Source organism: Siphateles boraxobius, unplaced genomic scaffold (genome assembly GCF_051911475.1).
Source record: "Siphateles boraxobius isolate OS27281-9 unplaced genomic scaffold, OSU_SipBor_1 119, whole genome shotgun sequence".
NCBI lineage: Eukaryota > Metazoa > Chordata > Actinopteri > Cypriniformes > Leuciscidae > Siphateles > Siphateles boraxobius.
In genome coordinates this window covers 1,614,967-1,639,401 of record NW_027508721.1, presented here as the reverse complement: position 1 = coordinate 1,639,401, position 24,435 = coordinate 1,614,967, and the positions used below count along the sequence as shown (strand labels likewise).

Below are 24,435 nucleotides of genomic sequence, written 5' to 3'. Positions count from 1 at the left end.
CAATTTGTGTAAAAATTGAATCAAAATATTTAATAAATTGTTATGCATTAGAAAGTGTTTCTTGATTGGTGTCACAGTTTTAAGTAATGTTTAAAAGTAAGACATTATTGTACGATATTACTTGATTAAAAAAGCTGGTCAAGGCCAAAATCCTTATTTGAGGATTTGAGTGTACATGATGGATATGGCTTGATAATTGGATAATATTTGGATTTATTTTATGACAATTATATTTTCCCAGCACACTGAGGGTATTTTCTTTTCATATTCGTGTCTAGTGCACTGTGACAGGAATGCTTGTGTGGTTAAAACACTTTTGATGTTAGAGTGGGCATCATGGGTAAAAATGTCACAGGCATCACTAAGTGAACACAGAGCCCATGCTGTGATCCGGCCCACATCTTCTCCAGTCTCATTTAATTACCCTAAAACCAAGGCGAGAGAGAAGGAGGAGAAGACTGCAGTCTCTGCCATCTGTCTAAATCAGTGGCTCTCAACCGGGGGTCGGGGCCCACTGGGGGGCCTCAGCAAACCATTCAAGGAGGCCACAGGATGACAACAAAATTATTAAATTGTATTATTAAAAAAAAAAATGCAATAATGCAAATACATGTTTTAAGTTGAATTTTTATCATTTGAATTCAGTTATTTTTTAAATAAATAAATTGTTAAATATTATTTTTAAATAAATTTTAAACAGAATTTATTATTTAAATATAATTAAATCAATAATATTATTTTATTATATTTTAAAAACTAACTTAATTCAAATGATTAAAATACAAATAAATTTGAATTTTTCTTTTAATTGAAAATTATACTGAATCAGAATCTCCTGGAATTACAGAATTAATTGTGGTCAGTTATTTTTAAAACATCACAGTTTAAAGGAAGTATATCGGAGGAAATATATCGTGTGTGTGGGGGTGGTGGCCTTTGAAAATTGTGTTGGACCTAATGAAGGACCTTTAAGTCAAAAAGGTTGAGAACCTCTTGTCTAGATAATTTCCCTCCTTACCCTCTTTGTAGTAACCAAACTTTTAGATTTTCTCTTATACATTTGGGTGGTATATAGGCTGTAGGTGGTTAAAAGTTTAAATGATTAATAGTTTATTTTTGTAAAAAAAACAATCTCGTTTTTTTTTTTCAATCTCATCGGAACGAACACACACATACGTCAAAGACAGGACAGGGCTCTAGAGTATGGAGCTATATATTCTGCTATTGGGGTTGCATCTTTACTTCATTTCAAAATACTCAAGTGCCTGTCAAAATGGCTTATAAATATTCATGAAGGTGGTAACATTTGGCAGAGCGAACTCTCTGACACTCTCACACGCGCAGACTGTCTGACATTTGGGTGTGTTTGCAGACGGACGTGTGTCTGTTTGCATGGAAAGACATGAAAATCAATAGGTCGTAATTACACTGTTAGTGCTGGCGCTCTTCTCAGATGTGCATAATTAATTGGTAACGTGTTCGTTTGATTGGGTCCGGTACCGAAACTGGGTCAGTGAAGAAAGACTGACTGTTAAAGTCTTCCGGGTGGTTTCCCAGACAGAGAGTTTAAGTCTAGTCCAAAAGGATTTTCAACAGAGATTCACAATCCACAGTACAATTTACTCCATGACAATCCTTCCCTGAAAAACTGCCCAGAGAAGGTCATGACGATTCCTCGTCCTGTTGAAAGTGTCAGTCAATAATTGAAAAAGTGAATTAAAAAGCAAAAAAGAAGCAGAAACTCACACCTCTCCCCTTTGAAATATTGTAAATATTAATTCAGTCATTTTATTTGTTGGCAAACAACTTTCACTGTTACAACAAATATTAGTAATGAGTTCATTCAGTTTAGAATGCATATGAAAAGAATAAATAATAATTTCATTGATATTGTAATAATAATAATAATATTGATGATAATAACAATAAAAAATGTCTCAGTGCCGATCCGATTCTTTTCCCGATGCTGTCTAAGATCCTACATTTCTGATCTGTTGGAAAATAAAAAAATTAAAAAACAAGACTGAATCACAGGAATAAATATGCAGTCAATTTTCTGAGGGTGGGTTAACAAGGGATAGATGTGCAAGCTACAGGGAGTCTCAGTTTGAGAACAAGTAAACAGTAGTTTCAGAAACCGACCTTTCCAAGGTTGTTTCCATCTTCCAAACCACTCCATTAAAATCCTATTCCTTTACATTGTATATGCTCCACAGTCCACACATGATTTTTAATCATGATTTCCACACTTTCATTTGTGATTTGGTTTCGACTCTGACCTTTTTCAATTCACATCCCGCAAGCCTTTCTTACGGTTCTTAATTAAACTGTTAAAAAACAGACTTGATATGTAAAATCATCACAATAATAGACCATCTTTTAGCCTGAGAACAATTTTAGCTGTGTCAACACGTATGACTGGAATATCAATAAGTTGGAATTCTTCAACCTGCTTCCAATGGGCGATTTCTGCTCTTACACAAAAAAGATGAGGTGTTCAAGGGTAAACGCTCTAGAACTCATGACATGACGACATCCCAGCACCATTGGGATCCCATCTGCAGTAGCTGTCATTCACACAACAGTCAGTTCCCCAGAGTCTCTTGGATATCATCGACACAGTGAGATTTAGAATGACGAAGTGTTGCATTTGGAAAAAAGGAGGAAGCCATGGTCATGCTTCCAAACGAGAATGTGTATGCGTGTATATGTAGGTATGTGTGCATGTGTGTGTGCTGTGCGGTACTAAGGGATAGTATTTTGGAGGACCAGCACAGCATTGTGGGATTGCTCTAGTCTACAAAAACACATACAAGGGGCAAAATATCTCAAAACACATGAAACGCATACAATCAAATGCAATATATCGGGAATCTGTACATTTTACATGGAAAACTGTTCCATTTCTTTGTAATTAGTGAAGATTACCTTTCCCATAACTGAGATTATTACTGAAAAACAAACATAAGAAAACAAGATGCGTCCTCAGTCTCTAAGATTAGATGCGTCTTTTGTGATTTCACACTCAAGAAACAAGATCGGTGCTAAACGAGAAGGAATGTGTGCAGCAGAGAATCATAGAGAAGTCTAGAGACTTTTGGGTGTAATGCAGTTCAGTACGACAGAAGAGTTCAGAGTCTGGGTCAGTGGTCTCATTATCTTACACGGTCATCTAAAATGGCAGCTAGTTTTCCAGTCTGTTTACACGCTCTCCACAATCCGTGGTGAGTTTCGAGGAGAATCAGACAGCCATTGGATGAAGGTTTTCGTCAAGGAGAGCTATGCAAATGATCAAGGGAGCAAAAGTTTGTCCACGTCTCCGAACTGACTATCCGCAAGAGTTTTTACTCGGCAGATTGGAAAGAAAAAAGTCCACGAGACCTACCTACACGCGGTAGTCCTTGTTCTAGCATTGGAATGGATTACTAGTTCTGGTTATTGGTTCTAACTGGAGCAGGATTTTGGTGACGGGATACTTGTATGTACTGAAATCGGGGGCTATCTTGGATCAGTCTCTCTAGGGGCTTCCTATCAGTGCAGTAGGTAGTGTATCCCATGCCTTGTGCATTGTGTCACACACACACACACGCTAACTGAGAATGTGTGTGTGCATTGGTGTCTATAGGCTGGTGACCAGCTGTGAGGGGTCTGGTGGTTGTTCTTCAGGTGACGAGTCTTCTTTCTCAGGTGGGCCGATGAACCCGTCACTGCCACCGCGTCCCATCTGATAGTAGCTCTCCAGTTCCTGTATGTGGTTCCTGGAGCCCAGGTTCGGCATGCTTTTGTAGTACACGTCGTCCGCCTCCATCTCAACCCCTTTGCCGTTGGCCAGGTGCAGCTCACTGCCCTCTTCCTCCTCGCCATCGTCATCCTCATCGTCTTCGTCGTCATGGAGACCGTTGATGAGGTCATCAGTGCCGTGCGGGAGGTCAGTGAGCGTGGGCATGCTGGTATAGATCGAGTCTCTGAGGGGCGAGTGTGAGTGCGTGCGGGGAGTGTGTGTGTGCGAAGAGTGTGTGTCATTGGGGAGCAGCGGGAAGAAGCTCTCACTGTTCTCCTGCGGCAGGCGCCGGTGGGCTGAGAATGTGTGCATGGGGGCGTGGTTTTCCGGAGGGGGCGGTCTCGGTGGGAGGAGCGGCGCTTTTGACTCCTCTCTAATGAGCTCCAGGCTTAACCCGCCCCCGTCGTCATGCCGATGAAACGCTCCAGGGTTGTCGAGCACCATGACGTCATCCTTTGCGATGGACGAGGACCCCGCGACCCCTCCGTTGGCCAGGTGGTTGTTGAGTTTATTGGTTAAGGTCCCCTGGTGGGATTTCCCTTGTCGCTCCTGGGTGTTCAGATACGATGGGGCGTAGTTTGCCGTCAGCTCTTTCAAGATCTTTTTCTCAAGCGTGGTTGGCGGCTCACTGCCACGAGAACTGTAGGTAAGGTACTCGCCTGCTGCCACACCGTAGCTGTTGCCATGGTTACCGTTAAGCGGCAACGTATCCATGACACTGGAGTCTCGTGCATTGTTTAGAATGCCCTCTGAAACACAAGAAATGGTACAAAATTACACAGAATCACACACATAACCTCATTTACAGTTTACATTTTGGAACATAGGCACAAATATTATTTTATATACAGTATTTCTGATTTTTGGTAATATGAATCGGTTCATTTACAGTATGCTTTATGAAAGATGATATCAAATAGGATATTATATATTATATAAAAAAAAACATGAATACGGGTGGAATGTGGATTTAGTGGGGGAAGGAGAAGGGAATGGGAGGAATGAGGAAAGGGAGAAGATTAAAGAAGAGAGAAGCAAAGGAGAATATATTATAAACGTGGAGCTGTTGTGAAAGCAAATGAATCATACTTGAATCTCTGTAGGAGGCTGCAGACCCGCATGAAAGGAGAGACAGAGAGAGAGAATGATTACACACATAAATGCTTATGGAACATGTCGAGAGAGAGAGCGAGAGAGAGAGAGAGAGAGAGAGAGAGAGAGAGAGAGAGAGAAGTATTATATTCAGTTCAGACAGTGATAGGCATTAGTGACTGAATTCTAACCTGCTGAGTTTAGGACAGATGCTAGCCTGAAATGTTCTTATACCACCAAATTATTAAACAGAACAGATGGACATAGAAACAACATAAACAAGCTCATTAAACAGACACGGGAAGCATCTATGCAGGATATCACTGTTCAGGACACAGAATAGCTTTTCAAATTAGAATTTGTTGTTCCAAACCTTTATGGACAACTTGAGAGTGAGTAAATTATGACAACAATAAAACATTTTAGGTGAACTATCCCTTTAAGGAAGTTGAATTAAAATAAAAAGGATATACAGAAAAAGAAATCCACAGCTGTGTAGTTTAATGTATTTTTCAAAGTGAATTATAAGCATGTAATGTAACACACAACATACAGTATGGAGTATTCATTAGATAATATAATAATCAGTTTATGTGTGTGTGTGTGTGTTTTATATATATATATATATATATATATATATATATATACACCCAGAACAAAATTATAAACGCAACACTTTTGTTTTTGCCCCCATTTTTCATGAGCTGAACTCAAAGATCTAAGACTTTTTCTATGTACACAAAAGGCCTGTTTCTCTCAAATATTGTTCACAAATCTGTCTAAATCTGTTTTAGAGAGCACTTCTCCTTTGCCGAGATAGTCCATCCACCTCACAGGTGTGGCATATCAAGATGCTGATTAGACTTCATGATTATTGCCCAGGTGTGCCTTAGGCTGGCCACAATAAAAGGCCACTCTAAAATGTGCAGTTTTATCCCACAGCACAATGCCACAGATGTCGCAAGTTTTGAGGGAGCGTGCAATTGGCATGCTGACTGCAGGAATGTCCACCAGAGCTGTTGCCTGTGAATTGAATCTTCAATTTCTTTACCATAAGCCGTCTCCAAATAGTCCAGTCATTTTATGAAAAAAGGTTGAACAAATTGCAACAGAAGCAAACTCAACTGATTTTGTATCCTCAATATGTCCTGAGTAAGGAAAAAAAAAGCCCTGAAGAATCCCATTAGGGGAAAGTTTCGAAAAAGACCCAAATATATCCCATTCATACGCCTATTCATTCTTTTTCTCACGTGAAAAGGGTAAAAATGTTGACCTTTAGATATCATCATGAAAATCACTGAGTTGATTACTTACATCAAGACAAACAAAAAATGTATTACAAGTTTTTTTAAATTGTTTGTTAACATGGACAAACGGTGCATAATATAATTACGTATTAGCTAATTTGCATAATTACCCAAAGAGTTCTAAACACTGGGTATAGCCAGGTGAAAATGTTTTTTTGAATCTTGTTGACATATAACAGTAAACTATTTAATATTAAGGTCTGAATGTAACCCAGTTATGCTACCCATGATCATTAATACAGGAAGAAGTACTTTAGAAACCAGCCTTTATTAATTATTATTGCTGAGATGGGGTTTGGGCATTGAGTGCATTGTGTACGTAATTAGATTTTTTTATCCAAACACTTTTTATTTCACCTACCTTTTGTCTTCTGCATTCTCCTTACCCGTGTCTCCTGTTCTTCCCTCAGACTCATCCCCCAGAAACAGTCCCACTGACCCAGCCCCAAACCCCATCTCTGCCATAATAATTAATAAAGGCTGGTTTCTAAAGTACTTCTTCCTGCATTAATGTTCATGGGTAGCTTAAATGGATTCCATTCAGACCTTAATATTAAATAGTTTACTGTTATATGTCAACAAGATTCAACAAGACATTTTCACCTGGCTATACCCAATGTTTAGAACTGTTTGGGTAATTATGCAAATTAGCTAATACGTAATTATATCATGCACCGTTTGTCCATGTTAACAAACAATTTCAAAAAACTTGTAATACATTTTTTGCTTGTCTTGATGTAAGTAATCAACTCAGTGATTTTCATGGTGATATCTAAAGGTTAAAATTTTTACCCTGTTCACATGAGAAGAAGAATGAATAGGCGTATGAATGGGATATATTTGGGTCTTTTTCGAAACTTTCCCCTAATGGGATTCTTCGGGGCTTTTTTTTCCTTACTCAGGACATATTGAGGATACAAAATCAGTTGAGTTTGCTTCTGTTGCAGTTTGTTCAATGTTGACCCCCATTTTGGCTTAAAATGACTGGACTAAAAGGCGTTTCAGAGAATTTGGCAGTACATCCAATCGGCCTCACAACCGCAGACCAAGTGTGGTAACCACACCAGCCCAGGACCTCCACATCCAGCATCTTCATCTCCAAGATCGCCTCTAATAAATAAGAGACCAGCCACCCGGACAGCTGCTGCAACAATCGGTTTGCATATCCGAAGAATTCCTGCACAAACTGTCAGAAACCATCTCAGGGAAGCTCATCTGCATGCTCGTCGTCCTCATCGGGGTCTCAACCTGACAGCAGTTCGTCGACGTAACTGACTTGAGTGGGCAAATGCTAACATTCAATGGCGTCTGGCACTTTGGAGAGGTTTTCTCTTCACGGATGAATCCCGGTTTTCACTGTACAGGGCAGATGGCAGACAGTGTGTATGGCGTCGTATGGGTGAGCGGTTTGCTGATGTCAACGTTGTAGATTGAATGGCCCATGGTGCCGGTGGGTTTATGTTATGGCAGGCGTATGTTATGGACAACGAACACGGGTGCATTTTATTGATGGCATTTTGAATGCACAGAGATACCGTGATGAGATCCTGAGGCCCATTGTTGTGCCATTCATCCACGACCATCACCTCATGTTGCAGCATGATAATGCACGGCCCCATGTTGCAAGGATCTGTACACAATTACTGGAAGCTGAAAACAGTGGCCTTTTATTGTGGCCAGCCTAAGGCACACCTGGGCAATAATCATGCTGTGTAATCATAAGCATCTTGATATGCCACACCTGTGAGGTGGATGGATTATCTCGGCATATATATATATATATATATATATATATATATATATATATATGTGTGAAAACACATAATGGAGCAATTTGAACAGACCAACACAACTGACATTTTAAAAGAATCATTCAGTTAGACTAATTAGGCCTATTTATTGCCTTATATTGTTATGTAGAAAACAAAGTTCAGCAGAGATTTAAATTTTCTTATACTGCGCCATAAAATTATCATAACCACCACATAAATAATAAATTAATCAAAACAATAGGATTATAGCTAATTAAAGAGTTTTCAAAAATAAAAGTTTATTAAATACAATCAAATTAAATTTCAATAAATTTTTTTTTTTTTTTAATAGAAGACATTTTAAATACTAATTATTATATTTTATATTTCTGGAAATAAACCATATGTTTGTGTGCAAGATGTTAATCAGTAAATCATACTAAATTAAAACATTTATTAATATGAATTATTATTAAGAACATAAAATAAAAAACTAATTCTACATAAATATACATTTATATAAAATGTATAATTAAAAAAAATTGATAAAACTAAATTTGATAATAATAAAAACATTATTAAAAAGGTCAATTTTAGCAGAATTTTAGCTTGACAGTGTCTGTCCCACTTCACTTTCATTGAATGGAAATGAGCAGTGTGAATATTCTGCCTAACATCTCCTTGTGTGGTAAGGGGGAAAAATAATCACACGGTTTGAGTAAATGATGGAAAGGATGACAAAATTTGGGCTAACCTAATATTTTTATTTGCAATAATGAAAACTTTTTGTTTTCAAGGAGGAGACCTGTCAATTTTCCATTGCAGTTGTCACCCTAAGAGACAATTAGTACTGTCTGAAAAGTGCTACATTTTGCGAATGTGTATGTGAGAGGCAAACCTTGCGTGTTGAACATGTTGGCAGTAGGGTTATTGTACACAGCAGACTCTCCCAGTAGTGTGTTATAAGGATTAGTGCCATGAGGACGTAACAAAGCATTGGAGATGAGATGGTTAGCCATGGTACCTACAACACCCACAATCAGAAACGGAAAGAGAGAGAGAGAGAGAGAGAGAGAGAGAGAGAGAGAGAGAGAGAGAGAGAGAGAGAGAGAGAGAGAGAGAGAGAGAGAGAGAGAGAGAGAGAGAGACAGATATGGAGTTGAGAGAAGACAGAAGGAAGGAGCAACAAAGAGACAGAAAAAAGATGTACAATAAACAGTTAGAATGATGCAGACAAGAAGTCAGTAAACTTGTGTTTAAACAGCTTTAAACATCAGCAGTCGCAGCATGTTAGTTCGAGTGGACAGGAATGTAAAACCTCCCATGTGATAGTACAGAGCTCCGCATAGATGATGTTTATGTTGGACAGCTATTGATGTTTGACATTTTGTCTTGCCAGTGTGACTTGATTGGGAGCGTTTTTCCATGGCTCCAGCTCTGATGTCGCTGGAAGACTTTTAAAAGCTAACATTCTTGTTTACACAGGAAAGAAAAGACAAAGGAGCTCAGAGGAGCAAATCATATTAACGTTTGGACATAACAGAGGCAGGCAGGGTTTGAGAATGAGCAGAACATGAGCACACACACAGATGTCTGATCCATTTGGACTCCAGGGTCAGAAAGTTGGAGGACTTCTCTGTTGCGTTCCAGATTCTTCTGCAATTTCTCTTTTTTTCTCTCTCTCTCATGAAAAAAACATAAACTCAGACAATCATTATCTATTGGATCTTTTTTCTTTGTGAACTTTTTTTAAATACTTTTCACACTCTCACTAGTTTATTTTATTTGTCTACTAACTTTTTCTGAACGTCATGAACATTTCCAACAATGTCACTTCCAATTGTGTTTCGTGTTTAATGGCATTCTGTGGTGTAAATAACAGTGATTGAAATTACATTTGCAACATTTTTGGCAAAGCTTGATCGGAAATGAAGCACACTAAAAAGTTTTGTTTATATTGTCAAGCAAACTCTTCACTGACAATTTTGCTTCTTCGGTAAACAAGCACTCTTGTTTACTCTTGTCACTCAGTCAAATTTATTAGAGGCAAAAATATTGGTTGTGATAGAAATTACAACAACTGAGGGACCATTGTTGTGTAAAAATGTATATAAATCCTTTCCACACAATGAATATTGAAATGGTTTATCCTTATATCATTCTTTGCTTAGATTTTCTTAGTTTTTAAAATGTAATGATTCATATTTTCATGATGGATTTTCATTAAAATAAAAAATCTAGCTCAATGACAAAGGTAAAACAATAAAATCTATACATTAAAGGCACTCAAGTACAGAAGAAAATAAATGATAAAGGCCCGGAAAAAAAAAATGTTTAATGCAAATTTCATATAATAAAAAGAAGAAATGGTGAAATTTGTTTGAATGTTTTTGAAACGTTGAAAGGCTAAAATAATGTCAAGGGAACAAAAAAAATTTCAGTGTATATTATTGGTTTTTGCCATGGCAAAGTTCATTGGTCCGAATTACTCTCTAGGACTCAAATGATAATTGAACTGGTTTCTGTTCCACTTTTCTCATATCAGATCCAAACAACCTGTGTTTGTATATATGAAACAGTTTCTGTCAATATGAATGTGTATGAATACGGTGTACATATGTACACATGGGTGCATGTTTGTGTGTGTGTTGGCTTTACCTCTGTTGAGAGTCGCTGAGCTGTTCATATCAGCGGTGATGAAAGATGACTCCGACTGCTTCCTGACAGTGTCATTCCACATCCTACGAATACGACTCTGACAACAGAGGAAGAGAGGGGGTCGATTTTTAGATTCTGAACAAAGAAATTGTGCTATATATCAGTAATAGTGTAATGCAGCTCACTTATTTTACATATTCTATCTTATGTCATACATATTACAGACACCCCATTACTTTGGTTGGTTTTGTTTCCTTTTTTTTTCTATAGTTATCGGCACTGAACAGTTGATTGGAATATGGTACTTTAAACCTTTCTGATTATATTCACGAATAGTAAGGTGAGCAGAATGCTGAGTGCCCCGTTTAAAATAAGGCTGAATGTGAAATTGGGTCATGAGGGACTGTATTCACCCATGAATGAGAAAACGCCAGAGCTAAAATGCTTTCTATGCACAGAAATAACAAGCCGATGACTTCATTGACCACTGACAGCTTCAACATTCACTGGCCTAGAAAAATCACTTGAGGTGGGTTTGGAGGATCCCCTCCAGGTGTGTGTATGGAGTTTGCATGATACCTGTGAGTTGGTGGAATAGCGTCCAGGTGTGCGGGCCGTACTGGTCTTTGTTGAAGTGGAGATGGTGGACTCCACACTCTTCCCACTGCAGCAGTGTGTGCGGAGACATCGGCCATACTCCTTACGCACCTGCAAAGAAACATACAGACAAATGTAAAAATTTATATAATAAATATATACAATGTTGTGCTATCAAATTGATTAATCTCGTTTATCACACATCTGACACGCGCACACACACACACACACACACACACACACACACACACACACACACACACACACACACACACACACACACACACACACACACACACACACACACACACACACACAAACACACACACACACACACACACACACACACACACATATATATGTTAGCTGTGGTTAAATGTGATTAAGCAATCATACATTCATAGATACATACAGTGCTGGTCAAAAGTTTGGAAACATTACTATTTTCAATGTTTTTGAAAGCAGTCCCTTATGCTCATCATGCCTGCATTTATTTGATCAAAAATACAGAAAAAAAGCTGTGAAATATTATTACAATTTAAAAAATGGTTTTCTATTTTAATACACTTTAAAATGTAAATTATTTCTGTGATGCAGAGCTGAATTTTCTTCAGCCATTACTCCAGTCTTCAGCCACATCCTTCAGAAATCATTCTAATATTCAGATTTTTTATCTATGTTGGAAACCTGTGATACTTTTTTCAGGATTCTTTGATGAATAAAAAGTTAAAACAATAACAATATCCACTACCATTCAAAAGTTTGAAGTCAGTAATCTGTTTTTCTTTTTTGAAAGAAATCAATACTTTTATTCAGCAAGCATTATTTTGAATAAATACTGTTGCTTTTAACTTTATTAAAAGAATCCTGAAAAAAGTATCACAGGTCCCAAAAGAATATTAAGCAGCACAACTGTTTCCAACTGAGTATCAAATCAGAATATTAGAATGATTTCTGAAGGATCATGTGACACTGAAGACTGGAGTAATGGTTGATGAAAATTTAGCTTTGCATCACAGAAATAAATTATATTTGAAAGTATATTGAAATAATAATTGAAATTGTAATAATATTTCACAATATTACTGCTTTTTCTGTATTTTTGATTTAAAAAAATGCAGGCTTGATGAGCATAAGAGACTTTTTTCAAAAACAAACTTTTGACCGGTACTGTATATACACACGCGCAAACACACACACACACACACACACACACACACACACACACACACACACACACACACACACACACACACACACACACACACACACACACACACACACACACACACACACACACACACACACACACACACACACCACACACACACAAACAAATAAACAAATACAAATGCAGTTGATACATACAATGGCTTGAATGAACCTCTTCTATGATAAGCAGTTTTTTTTTAGTTAGTTCAGGTTGAAAAATGTCATGTGGTACAACTCCCTAAAACCCAATCATATTTAAGGATTAATAATTTGTGATATAACTTTTTATAAAAATAATGACTAACACAAACATGTTTTAAGGAAATATGTTATTATTTTCTATTTGATAGTAACATTAGGCCTTCAAGTGGGACATTTTTTCAGTAAATATCGATGTATGTGATTAATTGTGATTTGATTACTTAGTCAGCATTTCTTGTAATTAGATTGCATTTTTTTCATCGATCGGCCATTGCTTGTGTCCTTGTGTTCAAGAGTTCACTCCAGGTTACATTGTGTCTGTGCGAGCGCAGTTGTGTGCTTGTGAACAGCAAAGTGAACTTTCGTGTACATGGCAGGAACTTTCATTTTATTTTCATGACCTCAATAGTTAGCATGCTGGACGACCTTCCTAACGCTGTAATCTTTATTAGGAAAAACACACATGTACATTCAACATCACGACCTTTACCTTATTCTCAAACAACAAGGACCATAACTTGTATTGCTCCATCCAAAAATCTAGACATAATAACAATAATGACCAATATCAGTACAAAATTCCCCATTGTATCAGCAATAATACAGCTATAATTGCTTTTTAATGTTGTTAATATGAACGCTGTGTTATTGTTTGCGCAGCTGTTGAAAGAAAACTCTCTAAGATCGGCCAAATAAAATCCAACGGTTTTATTCCTCTGTCTCTATGGATGACTGCACACCCAACTCCTCAAAGACCTCAACCAAACAGGACTTACGCTTTAGATATATATCACTGCTGTCTCCACAAAACCCAAATAAGCCTAGATCAGTCGCTCGTCTTGTAAATATAGCTTCGTGTGGGTCTTTGAGAGAATATATACTACGTTAAGAAGATCCATTAGGTATTTAGCCCAATTTATTAGTTAAAAATTTTATGAAATCATTCACTTTTGGCTTAGAAGTTGCCTGCACGCACATCTATTTAATGCGAAAGAAACATGATAAATTGTCATTTCAGCTTCAAGGTTGGCCAGTGGAATACATAATCAATTTTAACATCAGTACAATCATTCCGTCCGTCAATACATAAGAAAATTCATACATACACATATTATTTTTCTCTAATCCATATCTGTTTCCTTCTAAAGCTAAAATTCACCGGTGTAATGTGTACTGTATATGAGAATTTTCATGCTAAATGACTCTGGAAGCTATCCATCGGTCGGCCATCAGATAATTAAAGGGTTTAAAATCTATTTAATGCGAAAGAAACATGATAAATTGTCATTTCAGCTTCAAGGTTGGCCAGTGGAATACATAATCAATTTTAACATCAGTACAATCATTCCGTCCGTCAATACATAAGAAAATTCATACATACACATATTATTTTTCTCTAATCCATATCTGTTTCCTTCTAAAGCTAAAATTCACCGGTGTAATGTGTACTGTATATGAGAATTTTCATGCTAAATGACTCTGGAAGCTATCCATCGGTCGGCCATCAGATAATTAAAGGGTTTAAAATCTATCATGAGCTGAATAAATCTGATGAGCTGAGGGTCTCTAATTGAGCATGCATGTGACAGAAGGGTTGATTAATGAGATCGTTACTAATGAGAGGCCAGTAAACCCTCAGTAAAATGCCCAGGAAAGAGGTCAATTGAGCCTCAGTATGAGTGTGTGCACGTGATTGCAATACTGCAGATGTTTGCATAACATACAGTACATGGGTGATTCTTCAAGTTAGGGGAACTTTTCTGTGAGCTAGGATGATTTAATGAAAATGAAAAAAAAAAAAAAAAAACAATAATTCAATTCTATTTATTCTACATTTATTAAGAAAATCAAGGGAGTTCTAATTCCACATTTCCAAGAACTTTTTATATACACTATTTTTCAAAAGTTTGGGGTCGGTAAGATTTTCTTTTATGTTTTTGAAAGAACATTGAAAATTAAGACACAATCAATTAATGCTTTGTAAGTTTAAACTTATTCACTGCCAGCTAACTTTCGTTTTTTCTCTAAAAATAGAAGGAAAATCCACTCGATCAATCCAAGGTTGCTCAAGGCCATGATCTGATGTGATAAATTCTTTAATGCATATGAAACAGCTTGAAAAAGGTTATTTTTCAAGCTCTCAAGTAGTCAAAAGTGCCCCCAATTGAAGAATCACCCTTATGTGTATGTGTTTGTGTCACCTTCTTCTGCAGGATGCAGTGAAATATGAAGATGAACATTCCCTGCAGCGAGTTAAAGACGGTAAAGAGGTAGGCCATGATGACTGTACTCTCATTGATATACATCAAACCAAACGCCCAGGTCAACCCCAGAAGACACAGCAGAGCTATGGCACCTATAACCCAGGACCTAAGAGAGAGAGAGAGATAGAGAAAGATAAATTAAACAGATAAAGAGCATACCTCTCAATCAAGCACATTTGACACACTTCCATGTATGACCTTAGACAGTTTATATTATCTAAGTTTATTAAAATGTTATGTTATTAGTCGATATATGTTTCCTCAGTTCAACAATAGTAGGATGAGAATATAAACTGTCTCAGAGAAAGGCATTATTCTAAGCAGTCAAATGTCAAGCTGGCTCCAGCCATAATGTCTACTAGTCTGTACTTAGCACAGAACCTCACACTCATTTAGTGATGTCATTTACTCTTTGGGGTCACACACACACACACACACACACACACACACACACACACACACACACACACACACACACACACACACACACACACACACACACACACACACACACACACACACACACACACTTAGACTCACATAATCAGCTTGCAACCCATTTATACTGTGAACTGAGCTAATGTGACAGGCTAATGTTTGGCACTGAAACAAGATCATTAGAAAGTATGAGAGAGAGAGAGAGAGAGAGAGAGAGAGAGAGAGAGAGAGAGAGAGAGAGAGAGAGAGAGACAGACAGACGGGGGAACTTTTGAGACGATACAGAGAGATAGTCAATATGAATTATTGTTTCCATCAGAGACAATAATAATAAAAAAATAATGGCGGATCAAGATGGCAAGACAGACAGACAGACAGACAGGAATGTTGATTTTGAACCAACTCGGGACTGATGCAGAAAGAGAACACATACTCATGAAGAATTATAATTACGTTGTTCATTTCAAAGAGCCACGTTGCAGAATTGATGAATCACTTAAATAATTTTAAAATTCAGAGAATCAATCAAACAATGGTAGAACTACACAGCTAAACACTCCAATCAGAATGCATGATTCGGAGAACTGGCACTCTGATTGGCTGGAGATCCTTACCAGTGACTATCCATAACAAGCCATGCCTCAACAGAATGCTGAAATGTAAAACAGAAAAAAAGAATGGAAAAGGAAACAAAGAAAAAAGACAGATGAGGCTGATGAAGGATTTATAAACATCATAAATAAAACAAAACAAACTTAAGAGTTGGAAAACACAATCAAATAAAATGAAAACTTCTTATGATGATGATAAGGAAGATGAAATATGGTTGAATTTTTGGTCAACACAATTGTCTGACAGTAAGTTTAAGAGCACCTTGTACCTTTTGACAATTTCAAAGTGAGAACTGCGATGGTGTTGTTGAGTCCACCATCGCAGAAGCCAATCACCTCGCTTGAGCCAAGATAATCTATTCTATGCACGCCAACTTCAGGACTTCAGATGGAATTTGTGCTGAGGCTATATTTTTGACTGGGCCAGACTTTCTATTTACTCATACAATTTTCTTACATCGAGATAGAGATAGAATTTAAAAAATCAGCCATGTATCCTCAGCTTGTAGAGCCATTTGTCTCTATTCTTTTTTCTGTTACTGATTTGGTGACAAAGAGACTAAGGCCCCGATCAGACAGAACGCGTTTTTTTTTGCAGTGACAGGCGCCTTTTTAAAATTGTTTTCTATTGGCAGTGAGCGTTTTGCACGCTGTTTATGCGCCCCTGGTGCCTCGAGATTTTTTGTTTTTTTAAAGAACTTTATTGAACAATATAAACAACCATAAGCCGCCTGCTGTTCCTCGTATTTTTGTAGGAGTGCTCTGAGCGGCTGAAGTAATTATTTATTTATTTTTATCTCTGAGCAGAAAAGCGGTAGCCTGGTCCCACCAGACTCTCGTACATTTCATTTGTACATAGAGTCTGGCACCGCTCCATTGACAAGCGTTAACTTCCTTGTAGGCGGGTACTCTATTGAAGTCTAAAACTATTGGATCTGCCATAACCAATCGCTAACGTTTGGTCGTGACGTATGCCTAGCGTTTGCCTTAGCCAACTCATTCACCACTAACGGAGCGATTTCAAAATCAAACTTTTCCCGAACTCCGTGGGGAGGAGGGCCACAACATCATGGCAACCAACAAAACTAAGCAAAGGTTGTTCTTGCTCCGGCTTTAACTTCTTGATATTCGGCAGCGTTGCCACAACGGCCCGAATGGCTTCGCTCGCATCTGTCTCCACTGCCATTACTGAACTACAACTCAAAATAACGCATGACATCAACGTCATCGTTATCAGCCACTCCCTCTGTTCGCTGATTGGCCCTGTAAAAAAATTGATTGGAGAAAACCAAAGACTACAGCACAATCCCAGACCTAGTACTGAAGGAAAATTGAAAATTGAGCGGAAGTACGTAGGAGGGCGGAGCCAGGCTAGAAAAGCACCAGACGTCATTCACACTTTTTTTTCCATTGTCCAATCGAAATGAATGGAGAGGCAGGCCTTCCGTTGTGGTGACGGAAATTTACAGTTGCTTGTCTATGGTCCGGAGACTGCAATGATAGAGGAGAAACTGTTGCGGGTTACCCGGAGCAGTATGACTTCACAAGCCCCCTGCTTGTCCATTTTTTTGTCCAAGTTGCTGCTAATATGACAGTTTACTTAACATCAAATCAAAGATTCTAGAGCGCTCGCGCTATAATTCTTGATTAGACTGACAGGACGGTGGTTGCCTAGCAACATAAAAAAATGCAGCAGACTGCTATTTTCTAAATTAAAAAAGTCAACCAAAAAAGGCACTGTGGTGTGCCTCGCGTTTTCAAACCTGAAAAACACGTTCTGTCTGATTGTGGCCTAAGAGTGGTAAGGTTAGGGTTAGATAATAACACACACTAGGACTTTGTAACAATGTTGTAAAGAGATTATATGACGTATGTAGTATGTATGCTGAGAACACTATTGCCATTGATAAATAATATATAATAATAATCTAAATGCCTAAATACTTAAATTATATATATATATATATATATATATATATATATATATATAATTATATATATAATTATATTATAAATTATTATAAATAGTTTTTTTATTGTAATATTCCACAATGTTACTGTTTTTACAACTTACAAACCGTCTCGGTTACGTGTCACCCTCGTTCTCTTTCAGTTCAGTCACGTTTGACGTAGTCGGACGTACCGTACTGATTGGACCACCTACTGATTGGAGTACCTAGCGATAGCCTCCTGATCCCCCCGCATTTGAGGCGGAGATGGGACAGGGCTTAGGCCAGGGAAGTCCACTGCTGTTTCGCATGACCCACTCATACAGACTTGGATAACAATGGGAAAGCGTGCCCTTTCGATGGAAAGGGAGACCGTCTGTTCCCGAGGGGTGTGGAGGAACTCAACAGAGTTCGGCTAATGAGGAACTCCACTGGAGCAAGAATGGTGCATGTATCCAGTCCATAGGAGGAAGAATGGCGCAGCAAGCCGACACTTTGAGCAGGGCTTACAGTGTTGACTGGCTTCAATGCGAAGAGAGTACACAGGAAGCTACCGGCTCGACAAGTAGGCTATAGAATCTAACGAACATGTTTGGTGTTGCCCAGCAGCCAGCTCTACAAATATCTGTCAGCGAGGCATCCTGTGCCAAAGCCCAGGAAGAAGCTACACAGAGGCACATATCCACAATGACGTGAGAGTTGGCCGGCCCGAATTTCAGGCATGATTCTTCGACCAAAAATGCGTCCAGATCCCCTACCCTCTTGATAGAGGCCAAAGTAAGCAGGAGAACTGTTTTTATTGACAGGACTTTTATCTCTGCTGCCTGCAATGGCTCAAAGAGAGATCTCTGCAGTGCCGTCAGCAGCAGAGATAAGGGTATAGAGAGGGTGCGAGGCGGATTCAGTCTCCTGGCAATCAGGAACCTGGCAATCAGGTCGAGCTTCCCCACAGATCTCCCTTAACTGCATTGTGATGTGCGGCAATAGAGGCAACATACACTTTGAGGGTGGAGGGAGACAGCCCTCGTTAGCAGTACACCTTGCTCTGAGATGCCTCAAAACGCTGCTGCTCGGCAAGCATGTGCTGGTCCGTACGGATCTCCACTGATTGGGATCCTAATTAACATGACACCTAGTGCTGCCACCTTCCAGTAACTAGCACAGACACTGTGACTTTGCACAGTGTCTGTACGAAAAGGCTCACTGGGGGAAATGCATACTAGTGGAGGTCATACCGTCATACCCTGCTTCCCCACAGATCTCCCTTAACTGCATCGTGATGTGCGGCATCGTGAAATGCATACTAGTGGAGGTCATACCGTCATACCGTCATACCCGAGCTTCCCCACAGATCTCCCTTAACTGCATCGTGATGTGCGGCAATAGAGGCAACATACACTTTGAGGGTGGAGGGAGACAGCCCTCGTTAGCAGTACACCTTGCTCTGAGATGCCTCAAAACGCTGCTGCTCGGCAAGCATGTGCTGGTCCGTACGGATCTCCACTGATTGGGATCCTAATTAACATGACACCTAGTGCTGCCACCTTCCAGTAACTAGCACAGACACTGTGACTTTGCACAGTGTCTGTACGAAAAGGCTCACTGGGGGAAATGCATACTAGTGGAGGTCATACCGTCATACCGTCATACCCTGGGGCCAGCTGTGTGCCAGTGCATCTTTGCCGAGGATCCACTCGGTCAGGGAGTAAAATAACTGGAAATGGGGCGAGTCCGGAGAGGCAAACATATCTATCTGTGCGGTCCTGAAGTGGTCCCAAATCAGCTGGAACGCCTGGGGATGGAGTCTTCACTCTCCCTGGGCCACAGGCTGTCATAAGAGCTTGTAGTGGCATGATTGAGCAGGCCGGGGATATAAGTGGGCCGAAGCGACCTCAGATGCTGCTGACTTCATAGGAGGAGATGGCGGGCGAGTTGCGACATGCGAGGGGAGCGTAGAGGGGAGCGTCCAGGAGCCTCTGAAAAAGTTTCAGTGAGACCACTTTTCTACTCTTGACAGTATTCAAGCAGTTCAGGACTGACCGGACACGTTCTTCTGTGAGGCGTGCCGTCTGGTGGACCGAGTCCAGCTCCATACCGAGAAAAGAGATCCTCTGCACAGGGACGAGTTTGCTCTTTCCCCAGTTGACCCAAAGACCCAACTGACTGATATGCTGGAGCAGCAAATCCCTGTGCTCGTACAACTGCTCCCGAGACTGAGCTAGTATCAGCCAGTCGTCAGGATAGTTGAGGACACGAACACCACGCTCTCTCATGGGACCAATGCCCGCCTCCGCGACCTTCGCAAAGACGCGGGCGACATGGCCAGCCCGAAGGGTAGGACTTTGTACTGATATGCTCGACCCTTGAATGCAAAGTGACTTTGTCGAGGGAGGATGGAGACATGAAAGTATGCGTCCTTAAGGTCGATCACTGCAAACCAATCTCGGGGACGGATGCGCTCAAAAAAGCGTTTCTACGTTAGCATCTTGAACGGAAGCTTGTAAAGGGCCAGATTCAAGACTCGCAGTTCCAAGATTGGCCATAACCCACCGCCTTTCTTGGGTACAATGAAGTACGGGCTGTAGAAACCGGTCTTCATATCGGCTGGAGGGAACAGCTCTATCGCATCCTTTGCCAGCAGGACTGTAATCTCTGTGCGCATGACAGGGGCATGTTCGCTCAACACCGAAGTGTACCAAACACCGCTGAACTTGGGTGGGCGCTGGTCGAACTGAATCGTATAGCTGAGTCTGATGGTGCGGATGAGCCAGCTGGACCGGTTGGGAAGCACTTTCCAGGTTTCCACATACCGGGCCAGGGGGACCAGAGGCACCACAAATGTACCGTAGAACCACTGGGCACAGTCTCCAACAGTGTCGCCGAAAAAGGCCACGTGAGATGGGAGCATCGAGAAAGCGAACTTTGACGATGTCTCGCACCTTTGCAAGGTTTAGTCAGGGGGCGCTCCTGGACCACCAGGGTGGACATCATCTGGCCAAGGGCCAGCGCTGTGACTAATCATGGTTAGTCACCATGCGCAGCTCAACCCTGACTCAGAACTACCCTTGTATTATAATTATTTTGGCCTTCCACGGTACTTACAGGGTGGCCATCACATGCAGGGAAGAGGCGGTCTGCAGTAGCACAGCCGCCCCTTGGTTGAGGGTAGTGAGAGAGGAAAAACTTTCTCTGCAGATTTAGGCATGATTGGCTTGCCATATTGGCATCAATATGCTTCCATACTGCCAAAGTTTTTCACACACATTGCGCCCCAAGAGTAGCCCGGGCAAGCATGGCTGTCAAATCTGAATCCAATTCAGCATGAGCACACACACCATAATAGTGGGAAGCTCAGCATCATCTTCATTTCCAGAGCGTAACAGCCCTCTCTCCAATGCAGCGATCTGACATCTGATCCTCCCCTGGAGGCCCGTATGAAATGCAAGGTCCCTCATGAGAAGGACCAGCAATCCCATACGGAAGCTGCCAGGCATGTGAGACAGTGAACGTGGCCATCAAAATAGACGGCACACGGTAGGCTGAACGCTCAAGCCCTTATGAGAAGGGCAAGACGAACAACGTGCCGATGTGGTCATGCTCTCATGAGAATATGAACCACCCACGAATACAGTCTCAGCATGTTTGCGATGCGATAGAGGAGTGGGGAAGGACTCACTGTAATCCTCAGGTCACTCTGCCTATTTGGCGAAGTAGCCTTCTTCTGGTGCACCAGAAGAGGAACTAGATCGGGGTATACATGAGGGGACTCCATCTCATTTGAGGCACTTGAGTCTTGACTGCGCATCTAGAGCGAGGAACGACTCGCGCTGAGTTGCCGTGACAACCCGCGCTGTCAGCTGGCAGCTCGACAGCACATGGCACGCTTAGCGGCTCAAGCCTTTACGAGAAAGGGGAGATGAACAACGTGCAGACGTGGTTATGCTCTCATGAGAGAACATGACCCACCCACGAACACAGTCTCAGCATGCTTTAAGGCCAGGCATGTGAAACAGTGATCGTGGCCGTCAAACGAGGATAGGAAACGACCGCATCCGGAAACACAGGTTTGAATGACATCTTGAAAAAGACGCAGTGTATAATCTTTCAGAAAAACTACATAAAAGATAATTCAAAATAAAATAGCTAAATAATTCTAAAAGAACACAGGTTTGTTCATGGATAAATCTGTTTTTTAACAATTTGGTTAAGTAAATGATTCAATGACTCACTCAAAAAGACAGTAGGTGTGTTTGACTTGAAGGGGTGCTGCGCACACCGACTGGTGTATGACATCAGAGTACAGCAAGAGTGTTTCAAAAGCATACAGAGCCATCTGCTCTCTAATCGCTCTTGCGGTACTTTGATGTCATACATTGATCGGTCTGCGCAAGTGCCACTTCAAGTCGAACACACCTGCACTGCATCCAAAATTGCACACTTCCCATTATACTATATTCCCCACTATATAGTAGGCGAAAAACAGAATGTGACAAAAGTATGTCCGAAACCCCCGAAACCCCCACCACTAATGCACAAACTGACATTTCGGAATGTCCCAGTGCTGTTGTACTATGTATCAGCAGTTCCCTTTCGAGAGGTCTCTCCTATTGCGTAAGTAGCTTACGCTATGGGAAAACTCCTTTTCTCGAGAATATTGAAGTCTTTATGTAAAACGCATTGCAGCTGCACAGCTGACAGCAATGAACGAAGGCAGCTCGGTCATTGGCTGTGCTGCGGCAACTTGCTCGAACCAATGACGGGGCGACTCTGAATGCGCGACCAATGAGCGCGCTTCGCGCCCGCGCGCGTCAGAGCCCGCCAAGATGGGCGTGGCCAAGAGCTATATATTGGGCGCCCCGTCATGAGAGTTCTTTAGATTTAATCTCCTTCAGCGAACACCTTCTTCGCTGGATCCTCCGGATTATTGAAGCTTCGCCGTCGAAAAGCATACCAGCGGGATTTGCTACGAGGACGTCGGCACCTTCAGCCGCCTTCTAACGCGATCCTACTGAGCCATCCGGCGTACTGCTCACGCAAGTATTTACATCTGTTCGCTCTGCGACACTTGTAAAAGAGCAATTTTTCCAAGGCGTTGTTTCAAATGCCTTCCTGCGCGTCGTGCAGAGACCTTCTCCCGGACGGGGATCGTCACATCATCTGCGCTCGCTGCCTGGGCCGGGACCACGCAGAAGCTGCTTTGACCAAGGGCGGATGCCCCGAATGTGACGACCTGGGTCTCTCCGCACTGCGGGCTCGCCTCGCTGCTTTCGCCGTGAGCGAGCCCATCGCCGCCATCCCTCTGTTCGAGCCGCGCACTAAGAAAAAGCGCCGCTCACAGAGGCTTCCTGAACCTGAGCTCAGTGACGTCACGCCGAGCCAGTCTCCGCGTGCTTCACCGCCGCTCTTGCCTTCCCCACCGCCGGTTCAGTTCACCCAGCCGGACCCACACCCCTCTAGCAGAGCGGTGGGCCTTGTGACTTTCGGCGCGTCCGAGGACGACGGGGGAATGGATGACAGCTTGTCAATCGACGCTGCATCGGACGACTGGCCGGGCTCCACTCTCGACCCCGCCCCGTCGACGCTAGCTAGCGCGAGCGGGGGCTCCACCATGGATAACGAGATTAGAACCAACCCGGAGCCGACTGGATGAGTGGTTTCTGCAGGGGCGCCAGCAGGCCCCTCGGCAAAGGCCTTCTCCCTTCTTCCCGGAAGTTCACGACGAACTCACCAAGTCGTGGAAAGCCCCCCACTCTGCGCGCCTAAAGCCTTCTTTTTCTTCCTCGCTCTCCTCTGTGGACGGCGTGAAGGAAAGAGGCTACGAGGGAACACCGCCCCTCGAGGAGGCCGTGGCCAATCATCTCTGCCCGCCCTCCACCACCGGATGGAAAGCCAAAGCTTCCCACCCCTCGAAGCCCTGCCGCACTACTTCAGCTCTCGCCGGTCGCGCCTACGCCGCTGCCGGCCAAGCTGCATCAGCGCTTCACTCTATGGCAGTACTTCAAGTGTTCCAAGCCAAGCTTCTCCGCTCTATGGACGAGTCTGGCCCCGAACCCGAAGCCTTTAAGGACCTACGCAGCGCGACTGACATAGCCCTGCGAGCCACGAAGGCCACCGCCCAGTCTATCGGCCGTGCCATGGCTAATTTGACTGTTCTCGAGCGCCATCTGTGGTTGACTCTGACTGAGATGAAGGACGCGGATAAGGCGCCATTTCTCGACGCGCCTATCTCCACCAGCGGGCTGTTTGGACCGGCGGTTAAGGGTTTCGCCGAACGCTTCACTGAGGCCCAGAATGCTTCACAAGCTATGCGGCATTTCCTGCCCAAGCGCTCCAGCTCATCGCAGAGCAGACAGAGGCCGCCGCAGCCGCAGCGGGCTAGAACAGCCCCCACCGCCTCTCAGCCCGCGCCTCAGGCTGACGCTCGACGCCGCTCGCGCTCTCACAACGGCAAGCCGCCTTCTGTGCGACGGGGTCCTCGGCCCAAGATTGTGCTGAACCCCGAGCCTCGAAAGCCGTCCTAGCCACAAGAATGAAAAGAGAGAGTGCGTGTCTCGCAAAAGCCGGACCACTCTCT

The 24,435-nt window shown here is 41.9% G+C and overlaps 1 protein-coding gene across 1 annotated transcript in view; it reads right to left on the bottom strand.

The window, feature by feature from the left end:
• Positions 1 to 1,763: 1,763 nt before the first annotated feature.
• adgrl3.1 (adhesion G protein-coupled receptor L3.1) overlaps positions 1,764 to 24,435 on the bottom strand; it is a 145,833-nt gene continuing 123,161 nt past the window's right edge. The window contains exons 19-24 of the mRNA XM_077203951.1: positions 14,801 to 14,969; positions 11,169 to 11,297; positions 10,590 to 10,686; positions 8,830 to 8,955; positions 4,871 to 4,888; positions 1,764 to 4,530 (exon numbers count right to left, since the gene is read on the bottom strand). Coding sequence (XP_077060066.1) covers positions 3,620 to 4,530; positions 4,871 to 4,888; positions 8,830 to 8,955; positions 10,590 to 10,686; positions 11,169 to 11,297; positions 14,801 to 14,969 — 1,450 coding nt within the window. The 3' untranslated portion in view covers positions 1,764 to 3,619. The remainder of the gene's footprint in view (positions 4,531 to 4,870; positions 4,889 to 8,829; positions 8,956 to 10,589; positions 10,687 to 11,168; positions 11,298 to 14,800; positions 14,970 to 24,435) is intronic.